We start from the raw sequence: 26,968 nt of genomic DNA on the forward strand, positions 1-26,968 counted from the left end.
CTCTGGAGAAGCGAGGAGCCGCATCTGCGCGCACAATACAGAGCCCTGCTCGTTCTCTCCACCTGGAGAAAAAGTGTGTTTTTGTGCTGTGCCAAATTTTGCCTTTCATTCCTTTGTTTCTTTTTTTCCTGCGTATCTTAGCAAACGTTCCAGTGAAATTAATGGCTGGCGATTGTCTCCTTTCCCAGTCGTTATTCATCTACTCGGAATGTTTTTCCAACCGCCAGCTTTCTAAACCCTTTCTAACCAATTTTGCATCCGTGGTGCTAAAAAATTAATGTAAGTGTTGGCCAGTAGGGAACCAAAGCTTCTTGGGTGATTTATTGCCGACTTAATCCAATATGGCTGGAGATGATGAACGCAATGGATGGCCGGGAGTTGCCTTTTGGAAGTGCGGAAGCTGCTGAAGCAGGTTGTTTGATATTAAATAACACGCAGCGGGAGATGGGCGGCTTAGAATGGAGCATTTCATCTTGATAAACAATCATATGTCCCGCTCAGGTTTGTGGGAAACATTAACAGTGCGGGGGATGTTTGCTTGCAGGAGAACAGAGCCCCTGGTAATAATGTGTGTATGATGTGGTACAGTAGCATTGCAGTGTGAAGCTGCATTTACCTGTATGGCCCCTATAGTTCACAAACGCTAAAGCTGCACCAGAAATGTGTTCGGTTTGTGGTTTTAAGTTGAAATCTTAATAAAATTGCACTCTGTAGTATCCCGGGAATTATACAGATCCTTTCTATAAAAATGTATGTGACCGCTATGAGCTAGCATACTATAGAATATGTGACATTCAGAGTAGTGAAATTGCTGTAGTTAATTTCTGATTCTGATTTTATCATGTAATAGTGCTCCTATATTTGTGAGGCTCTCAAAAATGTTGTCATGCATATTGGATCTCATGAACTCGAGAGATTTTTGTGGCAAAATAATTCATTGTTTTTATGATTTGCATTATTATTACAGGTGTATTCTTTCTAATGACTGAATAAATATCCACAGTTGTTCTTTTATCTGAAATTCAGAAAGAGCAAGTCTTGTTGTTTAGTGCTCCTATGTGCAGAACAACTGTGTTCTTACACACAGAACTACATGTCCCTCAACAACACACTTGCATATCTTTTTCAGGCAGCACAGAAGGTGCTGTAACATTGCTTGTATAATGCACACTGCAGGCTTTTGAAAGCTGGGTTAGTTCAGCAATTCCTGTTTTGCAGTAATACCTATGGGAAATTCTCCAATTAATGAACACTCCAATTAGAAGATAATTTCAAGCGCTCCTTGATTTTATTGATTAAATGCAATCAATTACATAGACTAGTTAGGATACATAAGATCAGGTTCTTTCATTGTATAATCAGCCTTTGAGCTGTGTGTATCTATATCATTTCATGCGAATGTCATTTTGTTACTATGGATGGCCTAAGCCTGGCACCTATTGTAATCATTGTCAAAACTATCTAATTTTTTTCAGAAATATATCGCACTGATCTATCACAAATATTCCTCATAATTTTTATAACCATGTTTAGACATTAGCTTTCTAATTCAGATGCTCCAGTTGATATGGTGATAGCCGATGATGGCTTTGAAGACTGTTTTTTTGTAGTAAAATGATTCCATCACAAGTTGCCTTTTTTAAATGTGACAAGACACAGGCAGTGGGATGGTACATGAGATGTCTTTGTTTTAGGTCAAACAGCAAAACCGTTTTAACTTGACTAAGAGATCTACACCCTTTGCAGCGTCTTATGTATTGGCGGCAATTTAAAAGTCATTCATCCAACTGCCTCTTGAGACTTTGGGCCAGACTGAATCAGAAATTCGACCCACCTTTTAAATTCTGCTAGCTGAATTAATTGTTTAGAGGTTTCCCTCTGGGATGAAGCTTAGTCACTAACCGTTGCAATGATTGCTTGGTTTGGTCATGTGACCGCTATCCTCATTACACTGGTGCAACCAAGTCTGATTACTGATTGAGCCAGGAAAGTGTGTGCTACATCATGATTGGGCTAGGTGAGCACATGCTTCTTGTTGATTGGGTCAGACTATGGGTTTCTCTGTGATAATTAGGTAGTCTGAGTGTGTACTGATTTGTACCTGTGTATGTATCCTGCATGCTGATTGGCCCAGATGATTTTATTCTAATTAGCAATTGGCCCCATGTGAGGGTGCACTTCTAGGTCCATGTGAATATTTTCTAACAGTTTGTGGTTTGATGTCATTGGTCCAGTAGAAGTGTTGATTGCCCCAGACGAGCCTGGTTGAATTAGGTTGAATAGGGTGTCGAGCTTGATGCAGGCAAGTACGTTCTGATTGGCTCAGATGAGTGTGCTGCGTGGACCACGCTAGCGTGCGCTAACCCCGGCTGCCCTCTCAGGTTGCAGGCTCTGAGGAAGGAGAAGTCCCGGGATGCGGCGCGCTCACGGCGGGGGAAGGAGAACTTTGAGTTCTACGAGCTGGCCAAGATGCTGCCTCTCCCCGGCGCCATCACCAGCCAGCTGGACAAAGCCTCCATCATCCGCCTCACCATCAGCTACCTGAAGATGAGGGACTTCGCCAACCAGGGGGACCCTCCGTGGAACCTGCGCATAGAGGGCCCGCCCCCCAACACCTCCGTAAAAGGTAGGAACCCTGTCCCCTTCTCCACTACAGAGCTGGAACCTGGCTGTCCAAAAATCACCCGCAGCCAGAGCAGCGGCATACAGTATGACATCACACTGACACCTGCCCACATCAAGATGGCTGGCTGGTTTAATTTAGACATGAGCTGTTTAGATGTGCACCTCTATGCTACACAAATACTACAGTGAAGATAGGCACTGAGTTCCCATACTGTACACACACTATGTCTTGCATAGCTTACATAGCAAAGCAGTTGTACACCAATGTACTGGTGCTCTAATTTTAGTAATTGTAATAATTTCTGGATGCAATTAAACAAACCAAAACAGGATGAGGAATGACATGACAGTGTCCAACATGTAGAAACAAGATTTGCATATTCATTTGGAATGTTTTCAAATTTGGGCTTCATCTGCTTTGGTTAGATGCTAATTTTCTCATTTGCTGTTCCTGTAGATTTGACATTTCACTTAACTACTCTGAGAGCAGTGTAGAAAACATCTGTAAAGTTCTGCAAAGCTGCGATTTTCATTTGCAGTGATCAAGCTAATATTAAGTATTAAATGTGCTTTCCATTGAGTTCCATTGGTAAACCATGCGAGAACCGTCTTGCTGACTAAGTCTGAACAAATTTGCACGTTCAGTTTTGTAAATAAAAAGGAATAATTCATCCTTCTCTGAAGAAAGCACGCATGGCTTCACAGAGCCACGTCTCCTTTATAGGATGGAGTGCATTTATGTTTTTCCGAGGTAAATTCCCATTGAAAGAACATGACAAATCTAAGCAAATTGCGGAAACGTTTTCATTTTCTGTGTACTGTTTGTTCTGTGCGGTACACAACAGGTGGCATCATTGCATTGTTTCCCTTTTGATGAGGCGCATGCATTTTAATGAGGGAACGTACGTACGGAATCGTTCGCCCCAGTATGTACGGCGATAGATTTATACTGCCGCTGTGTGAAGCCTTCCATCATGGCTCAGCTCTATATTCAAATGAAGGAAATGCTAAAAGGTTATGGGGCTGCGTGGAACGTGCTCTGGCTCCCACAGCCCGTAAAGCAAATGACATTGCTCTCGTTTCGCATTTTAAAAACGAACCTATCGGCATTGCTGACGTTCACGGACGGCGAGCAAGGTGAACGCCGTGACCGCGGGCCTACAACCGCCGGTGACGTATCTTCGCGTCCTATCAACAGTCTTGAATTGCTTAGCTCACCAAGTTTCGCGTCTTGCAGACCTTCTTCCAAACCTACGGATTCAGAGGGTTCCATGGCTGTCTGACCCCGTCACGATCAGAGACCGCGGTGTTGGCTGTTTGACGTTTGGCTACATGCTAATGGCAGACTGTGCTGCTTTAATGTAACGCGTGAAGAAGAATGTTCTCATCTCCTCTGGTTTGCTTGTGCACTCAGGAGCAGTAATTCTCTTTCTGATCCTCCGGAGTCTGCAGTTCATTCAGTAGGCCTGTCTTGTGATCAATTTCCTAGCGCCTTTAACACATGTACTGTGTCAACATTGCCACAAATATGTTATTACATATGATTTGCCAAAGAAATGATTGTGTCGACTTCTGGAAAGGACTTTTTACTTAATAACTGATGATTGTAACCTTTAGGGAAATCTTAGCGCAGTGAAGGTTGGCAAATCCATTTCCAAACAGATCTTTGCTCGAAGCCTGAGAGCAGAAAACCTCTCTTCTTGCTTCATTTTTAGCAAGAAACAAAATCTGAGATTAGAGCTGGTATTTTTCCTGCGATAATGGCCTTACAAGGCCCCAGCCATCTTTTTTTGAAAAAAGAAAAAAGCCTCTCCACACTCCAGTGCAAAGTTTTCTAGCCAGGGACAGAGAACGTTGGCCCTTTTCCATAATGAAAGCTCCTGATATTAATGGCGTCAGAAGTAAAAGAATTTGACCTCCAGTTTTCAAGTGTTGATTTATTATCATAACTTGCGCCGGCGAGCCGCTCTCCTTTTGTGTCTATTGACCTTTACCGTAATTGACCCATCAACTAATTTTTTCCGAGCGTTTTAACCGAAATTTGCTGGTCTCTGTCAGAGGCGATTCACATCTGTTGAAGGACACTGCACAAACAAGCGTGACCTTTCTCTTGTTCGGAGGCTGGCGCGTGCCTCCTGACCCCCTCCGCCACCTGTGCGTTTATTATTCATGCATGCAGAACAGGAACTGGCAGCCAAAATGCCACACTTTATTAACGGCGAAAAATAGATGGTTCTGTGGGAGAGAGGGAAAAAAAAAAGAGAAAGAAAGAAAGAAAGAAAGAAAGGAAAAGCTTGAGGGGGTTTCGAGCCTGGGAGTCCGCGTCGAGATGGGTTCCACCTGTCTGTTGATCCCGTCAACCGCTTTTTTTTTTTTTTACGAGGCCTCCCTTCCGTCTGTCCGTTTTTGTCGCCGGGCGTGAAGAGCGGTGAACCGCTAGTCTGCCCCTCGCAGACGGTTATTGTCGCCTCGCTGATCGAGGACGGCGTCGTTTTTTGTCGCGAAACGAGCTGGCGGACGAGCGCCGTCGTCGCGTTCGATGGCCCGCGGCAGACACGCGGTACTGTAGGTCTCCGCGCGGAGGCGGGGGCGGGGGGCAACGCGGCCCAACCCGTTTTGGGGGGGGGGGGTGTTCCCGCGCAGGTACGGCGCGACGTCTCGGACGCGGTTAGAAGGGCCGATCTCATCAAAGCCTTAGTTCCCCTCACAAAGCCGCGCGCCCGGTGTTATTATTCGACGGCCGAATCGCTTCGCGTCGCGGCCTAATCCGCTCCCGCCGCGCGGGCCGGCGGGCGGGCGGGCGAGCCCCGCGTGGCGGGTTGGCGGGGCGGGCGGGGCGCCCGCGAAGGGGCCGCTGATTAAAGTGCCCTCGCCGCGCGCCCGCCGCGCCGCGCTCATTGTTGAAACTGGTAATGAGGGAATTAATAGCGCTCGCATCACAAAAGGAGGGGCTCACAGAGGCGTTTAGGGGCCCCCGGACCTCGGCGGCAGACGACGGCGATCTCGCCGGGGCATCGCCGCGCCGCGCCGGCGAAAAAAAAAAATTAAAAATAAATAAAAAGAAATCAACTTCCTGTATTCCTCAGTCTGTAAATGGATAGTAATTTGCCCAGCTGTGAATGCGGGATGTTTCATTCCCCAGTCGTAGTGTAAGAAAAATTGAATGACAGAGAGCAAAACAGCAGTAATTATAAAACTAATTACTAAATGCTGATGATGCCCATAGGCTTTGCATAACTAAAATTAGAAAAGGAAATTGCTTTTGGCTGCATGGAGGCTGTGGGCATGTTTGTGTTATTTTCTTTATTTTTTCAGTGCGCATCAAAGAAAGTAATTGCCATGGAAACAATTACTTGTACACCTTTTTGTCACCACAAACAGCTCCAGGACGCATTGTTGTTGAACAATGTGTTTTAATAACTGAAAATGGTGTTCTTACTTTGTTTGTTCATGAATATATAACTGTTAAGTGGAATACTGGGACAAAAGTGAACAAGAACATGACTTATTGTATGAACATTGCGGGAGAAAAGTGTTTTTTTCCCTCACCACACATTTCATTTTATAATATTTTCTCAGGAATGTGGAATCATAGCTGTGTTGGTTTCAGTCTTAATTATGGATTAGTCTCATATTGTACTGCAGCTTCACTCAAGACTGTTTCTCTCCTGAATAAAGATGACAAAGGGCATGCTGGCATGAGCTGCATGACTTCTTTGTGTTTTTATCATACTCACCAGCATATCTCTATCTGTCCTTTTTGTGTATGCGTGCACGCGTGTGTATGTGTGTGTGAGAGAGAGTGAGCGAGAGAGAGAGAGAGAGAGAGAGAGAGAGATTTTTTGAGTGTTTGTGTGTGTGTGTGTGTGTGTGTGTGTGTGAGTGTTTTTGTTTGTGTGCATAACATATCCTTGGCTCCTCCTGGGTTTGGAGAAAATTCTCTCACTGTAGACAGAGGAGAATTGGCCCCACCTTCTTTCATGATTAATTTACATTTTCCAAAACAGACAGGCTGCAAATGATGTAGAGATGGAAACATTGGCTAAATGCTCTGTTTTCTCCCCTGGCTTTCCGAGCATATGTAAGCACTGTACCTTGCGTTGGTGGGCCTGGTAATTAGTCCTTTTGCAAATGCAAATGGTCCAATAATGGAGAAATAAATCAGACTGACAGTTGGAATGAATATGGAGGGCCCGGTTTCTCGCTTTGTGACTGGCCGTTTAGTCAGCTGTAGCTAATATCTGCACAAATTGGTACAAAGCACCAGCCTTCGCCTCGCAGAGGAAACAAGAACGCTAGTCTCTCCCATTCTCATCTTGGGGGGGGGGGGGGGAAGAATAGGATGGTGTCAAGGAAATCTCAAAAAGAATCTCAGCTTGCACACACCAGATACTTTTGCCGGTCGTCATAGACCTTGAAATGTCAGTTGCCAAAAAGAGGACGGGCGATTGCACTTAAAGTACAGTACTTAGTCGCTGCATAATCAGGCCTAGGCTGCAGATTGGTTAGAGCTGGTGGGGAAAAGGTAGGCATTGATAATAGAGACCAAGTGCAAGTTATTCGGACTGCGGACACTGCTGGGCACCGGCCTTGCGGTGCCAGGACCGAGTGGTCCCGGTTTAAAGTCAGTGCCGTGCTAAAACGCTGGTCTGTTTACCCGAGCCCGTGTCACTGCGCAGGCCCCTCCCACCTGCACTCAGACGCCCCAAACAGAACCGCCTTGACAACACGCTCGTCTCCGTATGAAGTGGAGCTCTTTTGAAGAGCGATGTCTAAAAGCACAGCGTGAAGCTCAAATAAAGTGAAGGACATTTACCATTACAAGTAATGTCCTTAATAATCTTGTTAGTCTAGTCCCTCTCAGTATGAGACAAATGGAGCATTATTGGCTTATGGGCAGTAGTAAATAATTTAGTTTCCAATATTCAAGCTGCTTTGACACTAAATTAAAATGACATGAAAAGAGCTTGTTGAATAAAGAAAGTATCCAATCAAATTTAATTGGCTTGACTAAGGCAGCAGTAATATGTTTTATAATTAAACCATGTTGTCTTGGCTCTTTATAACGATGCATGAATCAAAATGTCAAAAATAATTCCTTGATATTGTGCTTTTAAAACATTAGCATGCCAATAGCCTTTCAAGAAGCATATTCCCCCCCTGTGCTTACAGGCTAATGCAACATGAATGCAGTCACTCCACTTTTAATTGATATCTACTAAATCTTGCAGATATTTTTTTTCTTCCCGTTGAAATATGATTTATTCCTGGGCAAAGGTAATTTCTTTTTTTTCTTTCTTCTGCTGTCGACTCCAGTTGCCTGACTGCGTTGGTTGGTTTGGGCAGCGGTAGAGTGGAAGGTTCTGGAGCTGTGTGTGTGTGTGTGTGTGTGTGTGTGGGGCGGGGGAAGGTCACAGAGGATTTCAGCCTCCAAACTGTTTGTGATTTACATTAGCGCTCAGTCGGCTGTTCCTCCTACTCACAGGACACTCGAATGACTCCTGTATTCATCCAATTTAATCACGCCATTTTCTGCCCCTCCATAGCCGGGGCTCGATTTAATCAATCTGCTCGGCCCGCTGTCTTGCAGACATTCACATTGAAACCAATGGATTTCCACCATTTAGACGCGTTCGCGGCCGTGCGGGCCGGTGTAATGTGAGAGAGAGAGAGACACGGGCCAGGGCTTTGGAAAAAAAGAAAAAAAAGCCAAATAAAACAAACGTGCCGACTCATGCGTGAAGCATTTAGCTATCGCTCTCTCAACGCATGACTAACGGTTTTCGGTCACCCATTTTGTCTCCTAATATCTGTAATAAGCCATCTGATAACAGCCACTCTCAAAGCAGTTTATTTTTTGCGCCACCGCTTTGAATGCCGTGCTGTTGATGGTGATTTTGCGGGAGGCGTTGGGAGGGGCGAGGCTGAGGTGTGGGGGGGGGGGTGTGGGGGGGGGGGGGGGCGGGCTGAGAGTGGCGGCTTCATACGGCCCAGGTGGGTAACACCCAGTGGAGCACACAGGTACTTAAACTGGGGATGCTTTTTTCTGGGACCTAGCAAAGCAGGATTTTCTACGCCGGAACTTTGCCGCCCCACCGCCCTAACCGCAGCGCCGTGACTGCGGTAGACGGAGGGGAGGCCCCGGGGCCCCTCCAGACAGCTCGGGCGCGGGTGTCGATCACCCGCACGCCGCAGCCGCGGCCGCTGGGACCTGCCCCCCAGTCAATCAACAGACGGCCTCCGCGCCGCACAGGCCCGCCCCGCTCTCCCCAAACCACCAGGCCGCCCCACTCGCGTTGCTAGCCAGCGCTAATGAGAACGTATATGTATGCATGAATAAATCATCACGCTGGCTGGCGTTTCTCTCGCGCGGAGTATCTCCACCAGCACCATCTTGATCCCCTCTGCTTTGAAGTCCCTCGCCGAATTGCAACCCCCCCCCCCCCCCATGTTTGATGAAATTTGTCGGAATTTTAAGCAATTAGAAATAATGCTGAACTGACTGTGTTAGGCCGCCCAACCCACCAACGCACTCCCTCCTCCCGCCCCCACCAACCCCGCCCCCCCCCCCCCGCAAATCTCTGGGTAGGCCAGCCTTGCCGCAAAAATGACTTCATTTAGGTTTCGCCAATCTCCAAGGATCCAGATCAATTTGCTGGAGTTGGAGTCAATCATTTTATGAAACATGCACATTTTTATTGTTGAATTGATATGAGGAGGGTGTACAAGGGCTTTCAGCAATAAAGGCTGAATTGACGTCGACACCAGAGTTACTGTGCGCTTTCAGTCCGTGGTAAATGAATGTTCTCTGATTAGGAAATTTATATGGCTTTGTCTGTGGGAAAAAAAAAATCTCATGCCCATACGATTCCTCAGTGAGTATGGAGTAGTTCCATAATAAGACAGAAATTACAGACTTAAAGGGAGATTTGATTTTCAGTAATGCGATTTAGAAGCCACATTTCTTATTGTGTTATGGGATTTGCATTACCTCTGAGTTCTGCGACTACAGTGTATATTTTCCGTAATGTGGTTTATTTCTGTCATTGAGAACTGCATTTCAGTCGGCATGTCTTTAAAACTGGACCACACGTGATTTAATTCACTCAGAAATGTTCTTGAGAGGGGGTGGTATTACACAGCTGGATCTGTATGTTCTCATAACTTTTTATGATTGTTTGAATCTTTATGTGTATAGCACAAACACTGTTTGAACATATATACATACTGTGTGTTTATGTCATGCAGTATCACTTTCTGACACATTTACTTCTACTGCAATCCATTTAAATCGTGTTTTACTTCAAATATTCAGGGTTTCTAGAAGCTTGTCTGAAAGAGAGCTGCAATTGTGATTCATACTTTTTGAACCTGCATGTGAAAAATGCTACTTGAATGGAACTTTAATATTATAGAAACAATTTGAAGCCTGTTGCCTTCAATTTTAAAAATTGAAATGGATATGAAGTGTTTGACTTATTTCAAGTGTTTGTAGTATTTGCATGACTATGGTATTTTAAAGCACTTAAGATCAAAATATTATTTAATTTCAAATCCAAGTGCATTAAACGTTTAAATATACGAGCAATTTCCTTTCAGATTTTCCGTGGACAAAGATCCACGTCCTACGCCGTGCAGTTTAAGTTGTTTGAGGGCAGATTGCGGAAGACACCGGCGCACTGGTGGAGTTCCAGTAAGATTTAAAGTAATGGAGGAACAGACATGCTCTGCTGTTCACTTTACTGTGCTTCGTGCCGTGACCTCAGTCTAAACGCTGCTCCCCGTTCAGTCTGTAAATCAGATGACAGAGAGAGACCGGTGACAGTAATGTTTGAGGTATTACATGTACTGCTTAACACTGTCTGTATATAAAACTGCCAAGCCAATTACTGGTAAAGAAAGATTTGTGCGGCGAGAAAAAAGAGACTAGAAGCTGGAAGTCCTCGCCTGGCTCCAATCCCTATTGTTTTGCCGGCGGGTCAGAGGCCTCGTGTTCCTCGGATTAATAACATCTTTCTTTTCTTCTCCGATTTGTTTTGCCGTCGCCTTGTCACAATATGAAGGAGATGCATCTAACCGAGGAGCGCTTTAATTGTCACAACAAGAGCGCCCCCCCCCCCCCACTCCCCCACCCCCCACCCCCCCCCCTTCCCCACTTACATCCCCTCGTCTGTCTTAACAGGGAAGAGATCAGTGTTCCTGCGTCTTTCCTCTCTCTGTCGCGGCAGCCAGACAGAAGGAGTAGCGCGCTGTAAATGAGCTGATCCCATTAAATGATATCAACTTCAAGGCGCCGATGTGATTTTGAACTTTTTTTTTTTTTCTTTTTTTTCATAACATTCAAATTATGCAGATCCTTTAATTAAACTCCGCAGCCGCAGATTGTTGGTTTTCTTTCGGCGTCGGCGGGGATGAATTCACGGCGCCGTGATGTCACACGGCTTTATTCGGCTCTCCGCCTTTTCCCGGGGACCGGGGTGGGAGACGCACGCTGCTGTGAACGGCCCTCTTCTGTGCTACTTCCTGCGGTGATCTCCGTATAATGCCGAATACTGCATTTTAAAAAAAGCATGTCACTTTCTTGTATTCATGAAATATAAATTGGCCTTAGTCGTTGTTTTAGTCATCAGGCTGCCGTACAACAACAGTGCTTTGTTGTTCGCAGAGCTTAAACCGCATTTATGACTGAAACGAGTTTGGACAGGAATAGCTAACACGGTTGGAGAAGATGTCACCACCGCAAATGTGACCGCACCAGGACCGGGAATATACTCTGGAAGAGTATGCCGTATCGGTACGTGAGAGAAGAGAGACAGTTGAATTGTTGTGTGCCGAATTGTCACCATGTTTTTACTGGCAGTCCATGGATGGGCGTTTTCCTAAGACCCTCCCCCACCTTATGCCAGAAGTCCGGATAGGCTGAGTACCACAAGCCGTGGTGATGCATTACATTACATTACATTACAGGCATTTAGCAGATGCTCTTATCCAGAGTGACTTACACAACTTTTTACATAGCACTTTACATTGTATCCATTTATACAGCAGGATATATACTGAAGCAATGCAGGTTAAGTACCTTGCTCAAGGGTACAACGGCAGTGTCCTTACCCGGGAATCGAACCTGCGACCTTTCGGTTACAAGCGCAGTTCCTTACCCACTGTGCCACACTCCGTCCTGTCCACGGATGGGTTTGGGGTGGAGTCACTGAAATCTCCCATTTTCAGACCGGGAGAGAGTTAGAGCGGATAAAATTTTGATGGAGTTCAGTCGAAATTGAAATGCTTCCACTAATTGTTTGTGGATATGAAAGCGGAGCCAAATATATTGAACTGTGCAGGTTTTAGCCACAGGTGCAAGAGTGATATTGATCAGCATGTGTACCGCTGCACTAAACTACAGTTCCTATCTGCTGTTTTTAATCAATGCAATCTGTCTGCAATGGCTTGTATATGCAGAGTTCTTGGTAGAGAAAAATCGGGTTGTTTCTAGAAAATGCTGCCGTCTTCTTCAAAGGGGGTATTCTTCTTCACATCATTGATGTGCATGCGGCAGACACCACGCCATACCTCTCCCTTCACCTCAATCTGAAATTACTCTGCACCTATCCCTGGCACTGTCAGTAGTGACGGTGAGAAGAAACCTTTATCAGAACCTGTTCATCGCAGATAAAGTACATGCATTTTACTGTTTGTTTAAGGTGAATATCAATTATATTTCGATATTGTACACCTTCGGTGTAAATATGTATACCAGTGGAAATATGTACCGCGGTATGGGTTTGGCTATATTGTCTATACTAGTCAGGAATGGATGTTGATGGTTACATTACAAAAACTTTGGTCAGAGAACAGAGCTCAACCAGAGGGAGTGCCCACTGCCCCAGGGCTACTATGACTGGTTCAGGCCAGTTTATTTGATTGACTGGACTGTCACCAATTGGGTCAGTACCCTAAGTATGTCTTGGGTCGATGAGAATTTTTTTTTTACCATCCTGGAAACTATGCTACAGCATTTCTGTACTGGCGCTTGCTTGTCAATAATTAACAATACCTCTTGATTCTCAGTATTTGTACCAATGCTTTCCTATGAATAACTAACAGCCATCTTCAATGTGCCTTAATGTAGAAGTCTGCTTTTACACAGAAAAGAGCTAAAACTCAGAGGAAAACATATGCTGATTCTATTGAAGGGGCCTTTTCTGAGGTCTTTTTTTACAAGAAGCAATGACCCAGACTTGAACCACAACAAAATAATTATTCCTGTTTCTTTGAGCCAATCATATTTTGGTCTGACATTTTCGTTGTTTATTGTTCAAAATACGTGCACAGCTGTTGGTAGCATTGTGAGATTCTAAGTAAAACTGTTTCTTTTGAATGAAAAGTCAAAAACAAGATGTCTCACACTAGCAAGCTGGCCCAGCATTAGTAAATTAAAACAGAAGTTGCTCCTTGGTTTAAATTTAAAAAAAGAAATTTGACTCTGTCTGGCAAAAAATCTTTTTGAAAACACTTTTTGTGTCTTATTCATTTCATCTTGCTGTTTCATCTTGCTTGCTCACAATAATAACACAATAAGTCTATGCCATTCATAATTTTCATGGCATAGATTTATTGTGTTATTATTGCGGGTCGGCAAATTATGGCAAAATAATGTGCAGTGAATTCATGTAAAGAACCACAGATTTTGAAATGTCCTACGGACCAAAGACGCAGTATTTCATCGGCTAACTCTGTTGAAACTTTTTCATCAGTTACTAACGTTACAGCTTTATTATTTGCTCAGGTTTGTACCAGCGCTTGCTTACAAATAACTAACCTAAGACTAACTAAGGAAAGCTTGATCATTCTTTAATATTTGTACTGACTAATGTCTTAATTGGTTTGAGATATTTACTCGTAAGATAAAACAGCTGTCTGCTGAACGATAACAATAGCTATCTTGCCAACTCATGTACTTTATTTATTGCTAGGAAGCTAAAATATTAAGAAAAGGGACTAAATAGATATTAGCTGACTACATATTTCTGCTGTTCTGTAATTGTTTTATCCTCAGTTAAACTGTAAGCATCTCCCCTTGAATTTCAGAATTCTTAGGCAAGGGAGAAGTCATCCATGATTTGGCAGTGGCGATTGGCAGATTCATATTTGATAAAGGACTAAAGTTTTTTTATTTTTAAAGCAGCACTGTAGATCGGCATTTTGACACTTTTTAATGCAAATAGTCTGTATAATCTCCTTAGAAAGTGGTTATATTTATTTTGGCAGCTGGGCCAGTGGAAATGTACCTGGGGCAAGAAGAAAACTGATGAAAAAATCCTTAATATAGAGCCCTGGAAAGATATTGTTCGCACCGATTGCATCATCGTTTACTAACCCTTGTGGCTGTTACTTCAGGCAACATCACTGATAGGCCGGTAAAAGCATGTGGGTGTATGCTTCCCTACAAGAAAACTTGTAATTATTGTTCATTAATAATAACCTTATAGTTAACTCCAGGGAACAGTAACTAGCCCTGAGTCTTGTTTTCCTTTTAAAGCATGTTCTATTGAAATTAGGAGAAAAAATATATAACGTGATATATATCGTTATCGTGCAGAATTCTAAATATATTTAAATATAAATTTTTGGCCGTATCGCCCAGCCCCCTGGCTCTGCATTTACTGCAGCACTAACTTCATTGTAATGAATGTGTGGAGCGAGACTGACTCCGTGAGGGAGTGAAGAGGGGGAACGAGGGGAAGTGAAGTCACTCTGCCTGGAGCAGAAGGCCCGTTCTAAGGGATGTGGCCGAGAGGAGGACATCTGATTGCAGCTGATGGTCAATCGCGGAGCCTCGTCAGTGCTGTAGTGGCCGAGAGCTACCTGACGACGGCTGATTCGGTGCTGTGGGGCTGGGCTGGAAGAGATTTTCCCTTCGGAGGTAAATTGTGGGAAAGTGATGTTTTTGACTTTGTTCTTGATGATTGGGGCCTGGAATGTGTTTAACATTCAGTAGCAAACCTCCCAGATTCTGGTTGTTTCACCCAAGCCGCAATCAGAAATAAAGCAGTTCACCCACTAAATCCTGCTTTATCCCATAAATGTCAAGGAACAATTGAGTACAACACAAAGAAGGGGTAATAACTTGCTAATTGTTTCTTTAAAGTGATACCAATAAAAAGCAAGCAGATAGAAAATCCAAGGCACTGAAATCGCAGTAAACAATGAAAAAAGTATAATTAAATAAAATTCTTTACTGATAGGACCATCCTGTAATGAAATAGTCCTTCGTTTTTATTTATTTTTTTCCCCCAACACGAGTGGTTGTTTCACTTTAAAGAATCAATTAGCAAGTTATTCCCCCTTTTTTTTTTTGCGCAATTGTACTCCAAGCGGTGTTCCTGCACGTCCCGTTCTCTAATTAATGGAGTATAGCAAATGACCCAAAGGAAAGATTCCGAAGAAACGGAAATGGACGGAATATTTTCTGTGCCCGCGCATCGCTGGCTTTCTTCTCGCGCTCGCTCACGAGGCGCGGGGCAGAGTCTTCCGTTTCGGGTTTTTTTTCCTCCCCCCCCCCCCCCCCTCCTCAAACGTAGAAAATCAAATGGCTGATGAACCGAGAAAGAGCAGATGAAGGAGACTGTGCCTGTCCGTGTGTGCCGGTGAGCAGGAAGCGTGGGCCTGGATTAACTGCCCGCACACTGGGCTTTAGCCTTCAGGCAGCAGCACGCAGAATAGTTTCAACTACCAGCCGCTGAAAGGATATTGCGATGTATTTACTGAAGCGCATGCATAAAAAAGGCTCGGTGATACTGAATGTAGAACCCCTTCCAACAAACCCGGTAAGCGTTATTAGTAATTATTGGTTTGTTGCAACATATTTCCGTCAGAATATTTTCTGTTTTCCCAGTCCTTTTCAAGGTTTTGACTATTCAACAAAAAACCCAATAAGGACACGTGTCGTGTTTGGCAACGCGTGTTTCAAATAATTGGATTTGATATGAGAGGACGTCTTAACAAACAAGTTGTATTGTCAGTCTGAATACTCAATGTGTGAATGCCTTAGGCCTGCCTTTCTAACCGAATGCGGAGATGTGCAATTAAGGGAAGAGAATCTTGATTTCTGTAAGCAGCAGTAAAAATGTCATATTTGTGCGCGGCAGTGAAGTCGTTGTTGTTGTACACAACTGAGCCGACAAGACATGAAATGTGACAAGAACGGGCCTCTCTTAATAATAAAGGCCAGCCGCATCGCGCAATCATCCCGCCATTAGCGCCCAAATGGCTGCCGGTTTACTGTTCCGTCTTTTATCTCTGCTCATAAAGCAGCTCTTTGAATGGTTCTGAAAGTGCCGGCTCATGCCACGACGTCCTCCTCTGTTGTCCTCAGCTTTGCGTTGACACCGTGTGTGGATGGGTGTGTGGGTGGGTGGGTGCGTGCGGGCGTGCGTGTGTGTGGGCGTGCGTGCGTGCGTGCGAGCGAGCGGAAGGGGAAGGGGAAGGGGAAGGGGAAGGGGGGGGGGGGGAGTACATTTAAAGCTTACATCCCAAAGCGGCGTCCGAGACAACACAGTCCCGTACAAGATGTATGATGGATTTCTTCTTCATGGACGGAACAGCTTCAGGAACCCAATAAGAAAGAAAAGAAAGTACTTAATTGACAATTTCTCTAAAATTGCTGAAGGGAAAAACAAAAGAGCAGGCTGAGGTTGCTGGGGTGTAATAAGCCGTTTCTCATCACTGTCTCTTTGATTGAGCCTATACAAAATCGATTTATTTCTCGGGTAACTCAGAATAATTGAAATACAGACAAGGTTTGGTTCCAATTTACCAGCAATAAAGTTGTAATAGGGTTTTCTCTGCAATTTTAGCCCTAATGCGCTCATTCTAAAGAGCAGTATTTTGCCAGTCGAACAAATAACATCAGTGAAGCTTACGACCAGTAATAGCCCCACATTGATGCACACATTAAACTTGTTAAATCAATTCTGTAGACACTTTCAAAAGTGGACTGTCTGTTCTCTTTCTCCCCCGGCCTACTCAAATGCTTTTAAACTTATCAATCACTTTCATTCCTTTTTAATGACTCAGGGCTTTTAAATGGTAATTATTTATATTCTGCAGATATTCCCTCGGACAAAAGAGAGAGAGAGAGAGAGAGAGAGAGAGAGAGATCTGTAGGGAAGGCATTCACGGGCGGTTTATTACACTTGAAATAACCGCGTGTTTACAAAAAAAAAAACCGGTGCGTTTAGAGAAGGAGGCACTAGCGGATGCCCGTCCGGCCGGGTTTCCGCAACCAACCGCTCGCCGTTGTCGCGCCTCCCTCCTTCGATCAGAGCCGAGTAAGAGTAAGCGCGTCTGCGTCCGCCAGTTAAAGCTGCCCTCCTCTGCTTTTTGTCGACTGGTGAGACGGAGCTCGCCGCGTTGACGCGGCGACGCGCCGTCTGACAAATTTCAATTATCTTTATTGATGTATTTGTATGAAAAGCGAACCTTGCGGGAATCGCTCTGTAAGTAAACACGCGCTAATTGAAAATTGAAACGAGCGGAAATTTAAATAAGGGACGCCGCGGAGAAACGCGCCGGTCCTTTCGCCCGCGCGGGTGTGCGTCTCGGGAACGCGACCGCGCGTCTTAATTACGCCTGTAGCCGGGAAACGCTGGCCGGAGCGCGCGGTACTACGCACGCGCTCTGCTCAGCGGTGAACAAAATCGGAAACGCGTCGGACGGCTAATTTTCTTTAGCGCCTCTCCCTTTTGTCCGTAGATGCGGCGAGGGTTTTGATTGCGCGCGCGCGGTCGTAACCGCAGACGTCCGCAGCTGACTCGTGAACGCTTGCGTTCATTTCCAAGGTCAAACCGAAGGTCTCGCGCTACACGCGCCCCGCTGTTGTGTTTTTTCGACGCGGCGTACCGCGCTAGGCAACGGTATACAGACAATGCGCGCGGCGGCTAAGGCTCTGCTGCGGCTTTAGCGGTGCGTAAAATGGACGGGCGGGGCCCTAGGAACGCGTGGCCGTTTTTGTCCGGGCGTCGGAGTCGCAGGTACAGTAATTAAACTGTCTGTTTGCCCGGTCCTTTTCGCCTGGCAGCTGGTGATGCATTATAGAGACATTGAGCTAATCGATTAAAAGCGCCGAGACAGGGGAGTTGTCTGACAGCACTGTACTAAGATGAAATTAGTCGGAGGCACGGGGTTGGGCTTGTGTGTGTGTGTGTGTGTGTGTGTGTGTGTGTGTGTGTGTGCGCGTGCGTGCGAGGGCCACAGGTGACCAGGCCCCTTCTGGGAAGGAGCTCGGGTAAAGGGGACGGCGTGCGCTGATCCCCGTGTAATTAGGACAGCCGTGTTTCAACAGGATTTCCAAATTATCAGGAGCGAGGGAGAGGGGCGGCAGAGGGGAAGCGGGGGGCCTCCGAGGAACCGGTGGGGGGGTGTCGGGGGTGGGGGTGGTGGGGGGATGCGCTTTCCAGCAAACTTGGCCCCCGTCCAGCGCGGCTGAAATTACACGAAATTATTCAGCTGCCGGGGAATGTGAAATCAGACTAATTGCCTTTTGAAGTAGCCCGTGGCTGCGGTGGGGGAGGCCAGGGCCGGCCGCAGCCAGCCCGCCTCGGAGAGGGAGCGCGACGCCCCAATCGATTTCACAGCTGATATTCCTCAAAAAAAAAAAAAGCGCCGCTCGTTCTACAGCCCGCGCGCGCCGGGGCCCCCTTCCCCCCATGTAAATTTAGCGTAATCCGCGCTCGGCGCCGCCCGCGACGGCGAGGCCAGGCGGGAGGGAGGGAGGGAGGGAGGGAGGGAGGGAGAGAGGGAGCCGGGAGAGGGAAGGCGGAAATAAACAGAGATTACTCACTTCTGAGCGCCGCGCCGCCCGCGCTACGTGTCGCCACGCCGACGGTAGAATTTTCCAGAAACGAGAGGTGATTTACTGTAAGGCTGTAGAGAAATGTATTTACATCAAACGTCTGTTGCTTAAGGATGATCTTGATGAGGATTTTTGTTGTTGTTGCTGATGTTCGTTGTTGTTGTTGTTGTTGTTGTTGCTGCTGCTGCTGTTGCACCTGCTGCTGCTGTTCTTAAATATAAAATAGTTATCATTGATTTGGTCTGGCGTCTTAGGGTGCAGTACAGAAGCCAAACCAAAAATCGGGACTAAATTAGGGAGACCAAAACAAATAATGGCCAAAGCAGCTGGTTTAAATAGAATATTTTGTTTTTAAATTATGTTACAATTTTGATTGGGTAAAAAACTACAGTTTAAATGTACTTTAGCGGGTAAGTCCAATTGAATTAAAAGGACAGTGCCCTGGAATTACACTCAGACTTATTCAGACCTGGAATGTAAATAGTTTGTGCAATAACTATTATTATGAAAAGACAAATAAAGGCTCGGAATAATTACAGAGAACACTTGTTTAACTAACTGGAAAATGGAGGAAATAATTACTGCCATCATCAGCCTTGTAAATGGCTATTCTGATAAGTCTTCGAAATTTGTTTCATTGGACAATTTTTATTGTCATTTATGTCCTGTAACAAACGTCTTTTACGATAAATGTAAGAAGAAATACTATATCAAACAAAATCTGAAATATAGCCTTACACCATTACAACACGATTACACCAGATGTACAGTTCAGCTCCATATGAATCCAAAAGTCAATGAACAATGCCTGCCACCGCACAATATAAAGGTTTCTTTACCAGGGAAGAGCAATTCATCAGTTTAATTGATTTATCTGGTCAATGAAGCCATTTTTTGAATCATAAATACGGAGACACTGTTAACTAAAATTGATCAAGTATGAGTTCACGTTGTTTTGGATTTGCACAGAAGCGAAGGTAGTCTTTGTTCTTCGACTTGAAAAGTGTTGGTTTATTTTTAAATATACGCGTGGTATTGCTACGCCCTTTGTGATGTCAATACCAAATCAGCAATCAAGATTCTCATGCCCAGTTCTAAGAGGAAAACATGGATTATAAACCGGTACAGGAGTGAAGTAAAATTAAGGCCTTAAATGAGGTGTGAATAGAAGATAAATTTAGAGCAGGGCAAAATACATGTTGGTATATCCAGTTGCGTCGTTAACACCTGATATCGGCTGTAGCAAAAGTCCTGTTCATATTGGCTTCGCAAGATTTTTGTGTGAAGTGTGCATTTCCTGACACCTGTTTATTGTCGGCAACTGCAATCGTGTCGCACCATGTTTGAGTCTGTGCAGACAGAATCTTAGCGGTTTAGCGCAGGGTAGAGAAGGGGCCTTGCTCGTCTGGAACAGTGTTGCCCGTTCGACGGTAGGCCTGCGTACAGCCTGTAGCGCACCTCGAGCGTAGCTGGTGCTCGCATTGTCTTACTCCATTACCATGAAAGAGAATCTTACAGCCAGAATCCTTTCAATTCGACAGAACAAAGCCGCGAAGCTTTTACGCGGAAGTCTCTCGCCTACATAATTGCGTTGTGTTCTTCTGGTCCGTTTTTTTATTACGCTGTGCGGTTTGCTTCCAACTGTTTTTTTTTTTTTTTTGCCCGCTTTTATATAACTGGATGATTCAGAAGTGTGTTTTTGATTTAATATCACCTGTCAAACAATTACTATGATATAGGATTGAAGCCAGCTATCAGACCCCCCACCCCCCCACCCCCCAACCCCCCCCTCCTCTTCGGCTGTTGGGTCAGGCTGCCGGAGAATTTAAAAAGTGAACATTTTATCTTGTTCCAGGGTGAATAATAGGAACGGTTACTCCGTGCTTTGTGGAGGTCTGCCACTTCTTACGCTAAGATCATCTCAGTCTGCTGTTTGCCCGCGCGACGCAACTTCAAGTGAAAACTGTTCAGGCAACACAGAAAGAAAGTCCTTTTGAAGTCGTCCAAACACCGGCTCCCCTGTCTGATGTTGAAACACCTTTTCATTCTTTTGCTCTTTTTTTTTTCCGGCAAACTTTGAAGCGTTTAAAACGTGACCGCGGCTTTGTGTTTCCCCAATCAACAACAACAACAAAAAAAGAAGAATAAACAAAAAATATTTTGCCGCTGTCAGTAAGGCTTAGTTTTATGTTTTCGCGCCGCTGTTTTGTTTTCAAAAACCGGTATTTTGGGACCGCCGAGCACCGACGTGAAATTAAATGTTAAAGTGGCGGAAATGCATATTCCGGTTATTTAATTAGGATGAAGAAAACAAGTGTCACCTCTGTTTACGGGCTCTCCTTAATCAATAGACGAGAGGCGGCGTGCATTTTAAACAGACGGGTTGTTTCCACGGTGCTGTCCTGTCTTTGGTGAGCGCCACTGCAGCTGCGTTCGCGGCCCCCCTGTGCGGGAAAGCGCTCTCTCAGGGCATCAATAATACACCTCTCTGCCTGGGGCGGTGCTACACAGGAAATATTTATGCTCTGGACTATATATCACCATTAAAAAGTTACCTTTTGAGGTTTCGTGGCTTTCTGGTGTTAGCGTACCTTTGCTGTAACAATGCTTCGCTTCGTGGATGTGAATGACTTGGCGCTCGGGCTGTCCCGTTGTCCAAGTGTCGTGCGAATTATCATTTCAGATTTTGCGGCGGTGTCAAATTATCACTGTGGAAAGAGAAGTGACCGTTTCTTATTTGAAAGTGTCACTTTCCTCTATTTAGTCTTGTTTCGACACTCAAATGCCTATCGTACGATTGTCTCTTTTTAAGCCCCAAAGCGTATGTGTATGAGGTGAATGTAGGTGTCTGTCCAAATAGTGGGACAGAAGTGCCTTGAAATGAACTGAGGGATGCTGTACACAAAGGCTACAGGACTTGTGTGCGCAGAATCAGAAGCCTCTGCCCAGAGCTGCAGTTTAAAGCCGAGCGCAGATCTGAGAAAAAGAGCATTTTCTCATCTGATTAGCCTCACGCAACATGGAAAATGGCTCCTGCAGGAGCCCGCGCCCGTGAAACGTGTTGGTATTCGCCTCATTACTTTGTAAAGTCAGCTGAGAAATGCGGCCTCTTCTGGGGCGAGTTGTTTGCTGACACGCACCCCAGATCCCCCCTCTCCTCTCCTCCCCCCCTCCCCCCCTCCCCCCCCCCACGCCCCATCTCCCAGCTGCTGCTAACGAGCAGGTAGGGAGTTCCCCGAGTCCCCGCTACTGTGCCTGGGTTTGACAGCTCAGGCACGCAGCGAATACCGAAGGGAGGGGAAGGGGGGAGTTTTGGGGGCAAATTGAATTCAAGGCCCCCCCGCCCACCCCCCCCGCCCACCCCCCCCACCCTCTGTTTGAGCTCTGCCCTCCTCGTGCCCCCTCTTTCTTCTCCTCATCACCTGTCCCAAATGACCCCTTCCCTGTCCCGTAGAGGGCGGTTCTGTGGTTGCCAGGGGTAACTTCACTTGCCGGTTGTTAGTCCTGGGTGGAGAATGATTGACTGGCTCCTTGCCTGAATGTCTTTAGTAAATACCCAGCTGTACAACGTAAACATGTCAAATGTGAGGTGTGTCAGTCACCCCCGATAAGCATTCCAAATGATGATGATAATAATAATAATAATAATAATAATTATAATAATAATAATAATAATAATAATAATAATAATAATATAATACAAAGAAAAGGGAAAATGTACGTCTCTGAGAACCATAACCGTAAGTCTATGTTGCCCTTAGCCACACCCACCTGTAAGCCAACTCCTGTAAAACTGCTGCCATCTAATAGAGAGTGTCAGGACTGGAAAACAAAAGACACGTCAGGAGCGTGACGCGAATGCATCGCGTCAAACGCTCCAGAATTCATGACCGCATTCGAACGACCGAGAGTCCTGCAAGAGAGAGACGACCGCGACCGTTTCAGAGCGGCTCTCGGCGCCCCGGTCTAAGATTCTAACGTCTCGCTCGAGGTTTCTCGACCGCGGCCGCCGTCTTAATTTAAACCGGCGCGGCGCTGCTCGGCGAACGTGGGGGGGGCGAACATCCTTCGAACGCGCCTGTCCGTTTCCCGGTCCCCCCCCCCCCGCGTACGGACGAGGGGAGACGGGCGAGGGAGATTCCACCCGCCGTCAGCAGCCCTCCCTCGGTCGGCCGAGCGCTCGCTCGCTCGCTCGCTCCGCCGTCGCCGCTAATTCGATTCCCTCTGCGCGGAAGGGCACCTTGAAGAGAGAGAGAGAGAGAGAGAGAGAGAGAGAGAGAGAGGGAGAGAGAGAGAGAGAGAGAGAGAGATGTTATCCGCGGCCGCGGATGTTAACAATCGCAGAGCCCCGCGCCCCCTTAAAGACGCTCACTGTAAGCAATAATAAAAAATTCAAAAAAAGAGAGAGAGAGCCGAGCTCGCCCGCCCGCCCGCCGTCTGCGTTTCGGCGTGTTTACCAACACCTCTCGGCACTCCGCGGCTGCCCGGGACTCCGAAACAGACACTAAAATTAGTCCTTGGCTGCGGCACGGCTCCCCGTTCCCTCTCCCCTGTCCCTCTCTTTAGCACATGATATAAAGTGTGCCGGCTGCCTCGACCAATCATGTTTTCAGTAGAGCAGTTAAGCTATTTTATGGTGGGCACCCTCAAAGCTTTAGAGTCTTAAATTCTCCCTGTAATGGTAGATTAATTTCAGACTGCCTAATGCAATCCAGGACAAAATACTTTAAACGCAGAGGGGGGGACTGGGGGACAGGGGATTGGAGGTGGGGGGGAGGGGGGGGTGGGAGGGGGCGGCTGGGTTTGACTGAGGCGAACGGTTGCACAAAAGCAAGTTTTTTCCGTTTGAAATGCCATTGATACTTTCCACAGTAAGCGTCGCCGGTTCTGAAATTGGCCCGGGTTCTTCGCCGCTGATTTCCTGCCGAGGGCGTATCCCCGGAGCCCGGCGCGCTCCGGCTCAAACGCGGCGGCGGCGGCGCGTGTGCGTTCCGCGGCTACGTCTTTGAGTTAAAAACCGCCGCTACGCTCGGCCGGGAAACGGTTCCGGTGGATTCGCTGTCCACGGGCTTCGCTTGTTGCTCCCTGATATGTGTTTGCGGTTTGACAATGCGCTGTTTCTGTGAGTTCATCAACCCGGGGATTCAAACACACAACCTTCCGGTCTTGTGTCCTGTACCGCGTGTCCCCACGCACCACTCTGTGCCCAGAATCTTTAACATTTTATTTCATTTTTTAAATCTTTTTATCTTGTGTACTCATATGCTGGGCAAATGGTATCACGTTTCGCATAAAGGGGGGAAATTGAAAGAAAATGAAGACACGTGGTTAACCTTAACTTTATCGCAGCTTAATCTGGATATTAGCCTGGATGCATCCAAACAGTGCACATGTGCTTTAGTGACATCATAAATAAGATACCTCTAGCTGTTACATCATGGGAAAGGTGACAGTGTCATCATGTCTCCACCCCTGCTTGAGTAGCGCCATTGGCAATGCCACCCGCCGTTCCTGGGCGTGAGGGCAGGAATGACTTATTAAAGACACGGGGGCGATTAACCCCTGAGGTACCGCAGAAGGAAGTGCGCATTAAGTCTCGTGAAAGTGACGAATCGGCGCGACCTCTGCTGTAGATCAGACGCGGGGTGCGGCAGGTGCATCCGGTCGCGTCGCTGGACGGGGCGCACCGTGACTGTTTGGATTTGTGTGACCCGGGCGCGGCCGTAGCTGTCCTCCCTGACGCCCGCCTCCCTTTATCTCCTCCTTCAAACTGACCTCCCTGTAATAAATTGAAGAGCCCCTCTAAATCAGCCAAGAGTATTTAATGCAATAAATGAACTAATTCCTCAGTTTAACTCAACATTTGCAATAAGATGACTTGTACCCTAATGGGTTGTAATTAATTCTCTCTCTACCCCCCCCCCCCCCCCCCCCGCTCCCCTTCCCCCCCCCGAAAACCATTCTCAGGATAGTCAGCGGATTCTTCAGCTTTATCTAATACATAATGTTCATTTCAGGCCCTTAATTGCGTTTAAATGAAAATTGGCTTAGCGGCAAGATGAATTGTGGGAAAGCATCAAACCACCCAGCATGTCGCGGAGACGTGAGCCTGAAAATGCAATTTGGTGGAGATGTGCGAAGCGGTTCAGAGTTCATAAATTTTTACGGCGCAGGTAGTTTCGCCGAGGCGGCGACGATCCTCGTCGGAACCCCGCGCAGGGGGCGAGCGGGAGCGGCGACCCGTCCGTCAGTCAAACGCCGTCTCTGCGCGTGGCGCCGCCTTCGCCACCACAAGTTTTACTGGGGGTTCAGCGCCGGCCTGGTTTCCGATAGGCGGGCTTGGTTCAGGGTTGAACAGTACCCCTGAACTCTGATTGGCTGGGCCTAGCGCTGGGCGTGAGCAGTGTTGTGACAGTTTTCTTTGCTCCTGTGTCGGTGCCCACCGTGCCGGCATTCCACCAAGGCTCGGCTCCGCCCCTGGCCGCTAGCTCCGCCCCTAGATCCTGGCTCCGCCCCCGGCGGTGACGAGCTCGCCGATGCGGCGGCCACCGCGGCGAGCCTCCCTCTCGTCGCAGCCGCCAGCGAAAGCCGAGCGCCGATCGGCGGCGATCGTCTTCGCGCGGCGGCGGCGGCGTCGTCGAAACGACCGCTAAAACACGCCGTCGAATCCGCAGACCCACCTGCGCCATCACCTCACCCTCCGTCTAATGACTCAAACGTTAACGAGCGTCAAGGGCAGCGGCGCTTATTCCACCCCCCCCCTTCCCCCTCTCCCCCCCCCCCCCCCCCGTGCCTGCTTTGCCCCCCCCCCCCCTCCCGCACGCCATGTGCTGCTTCTTAATGAGACCACACTACAGGCTCTCTATCTGGCACGCGTACACCTGCGTTGCCGGTGTTGGCGGACGGACTCCGCCAGTCCGTGTCAGGCCCCGCTTCCCGCAGATTCGAGCGGAAAGCACAGCCAAACCCCGTGGCCCTCTGAAGTACGTTTGGGAGTTTTCCTGAAAAAGGATTACTTTGAAATACACAGCGTTACGCTTTAAATAAAAATAGTTCTCACGGAATGACAATGCCCTCCAGTTAAAAACCTGGTTAAAATATATTAGCAGATGAAGTGCAGGCTTACTCTTTGCTTGGATTTCTCATGCGCACTGCTTTTCAGTGCTGCAGTCTACATACAACCAGTGATGAATTATAGGTGTTTGCAGTTTAGATTTGTTCCAAAAAAACACTTAAATATATGTCCGGTAGCAATTAGATGCAAATGTTCAACGGGTACAGCCAGGCCATGATCTTATTTCCTTCTCAGAAAGAACCCCAAGGTGTGCTTTTAATCTGTAATCCCCCCAAGTTAGCGATGGGACTCATGCATCAATGCAGAGGATACAGATTTCACAGGTTTGTCCAGGTGGGAGAGGGTTGAAAATAGCGTGCGTGTCCTGGACTGACAGGCCTGTCTTTACGAGTCTCCAGCCACAGCCCATTCCATTCGCCCAAGCAGGCAGAGGGATTTCTTGCTTTCCCCTTTTAGCACTGGAGCATGCCGTCGTAGGTTAGTCCCTAATTACTCTCATGCCGAGATGTTCCAAATATTCCCCTGGTGGTAATATTTTTCTGCCTGAATGAGTCATTATGTTGTTTGGCAGACTGAAACATCAGCCTTTCAGTGTCGGAACACTACCTCTCATGTACTACCCGATCCTCTTTCCCTCTCTCCCGCTCTCTGTCAAGTCTTTTTCCCTTCCTTCTACTCCATCTCACTCTCTCTCTCCCCACCTCCTCCTCCCTCCCTCCCTCCCTCCCTCCCCCCCTCTTGCTCACTCCATCCACTCTACTGTCTGTTTCCACGGCTACCACCCCTGCTGTGACATTCCAGGTTGTTCCCCGTCCCAGGTTGTTGTGAAAAAGCAGACAGCTCTTCACGCCGACTGTAACCCTCTCTCATATCGTTTCTCTCGTGTCCTCATCCCATCTCTCTGTTTCTCTCCCACCCACCTGCTCTCTCGCTCCTCTTTTCTCTCTCTCCTGCCTGCGTATTTCTCACTCTCTCCCTTCGTCTCGCACACACACGCACACACACACGCTCGCTGACAAACATACACACACAGACTACACTCACACACACACACACACACACACACACACACCCTCGCAGACAAACATACACACACAGACTACACTCACACACACACACACACACACACACACACACGCTCAGACAAACATACACACACAGACTACACTCACACACACACACACATCCACACACACACACACACACACACACAAAACCATTTCCACTTTCCTCTGAATTGGGCGGGCGCCAGGTTGTTTGCGTTGGGAGTCAAGGACGTGAGCGGAGGACAAGGAGGATAGAGAGAGAGAGAGAGAGAGAGAGAGAGAGAGGTGCGACGGCGTAACGGAGTGGCGGCTGATTCCAGCCAACCAGACGCTGGCCAGCCCGCCGCACTGGGCTGCAGAGCACTCTGG

General features: G+C 47.0%; 1 protein-coding gene across 6 annotated transcripts in view; it reads left to right on the forward strand.

The window, feature by feature from the left end:
* Positions 1-26,968, forward strand: part of LOC118212746 (neuronal PAS domain-containing protein 3) — a 303,159-nt gene that overhangs the window by 105,919 nt on the left and 170,272 nt on the right. For all 6 annotated transcript variants that reach the window (XM_035390971.1, XM_035390991.1, XM_035390981.1 and 3 more), the window contains one exon: positions 2,382-2,626. In XM_035390971.1, coding sequence (XP_035246862.1) covers positions 2,382-2,626 — 245 coding nt within the window. The remainder of the gene's footprint in view (positions 1-2,381; positions 2,627-26,968) is intronic.

The sequence above is a fragment of the Anguilla anguilla genome, chromosome 1 (genome assembly GCF_013347855.1).
Source record: "Anguilla anguilla isolate fAngAng1 chromosome 1, fAngAng1.pri, whole genome shotgun sequence".
In the NCBI taxonomy this organism is placed as follows: domain Eukaryota; kingdom Metazoa; phylum Chordata; class Actinopteri; order Anguilliformes; family Anguillidae; genus Anguilla; species Anguilla anguilla.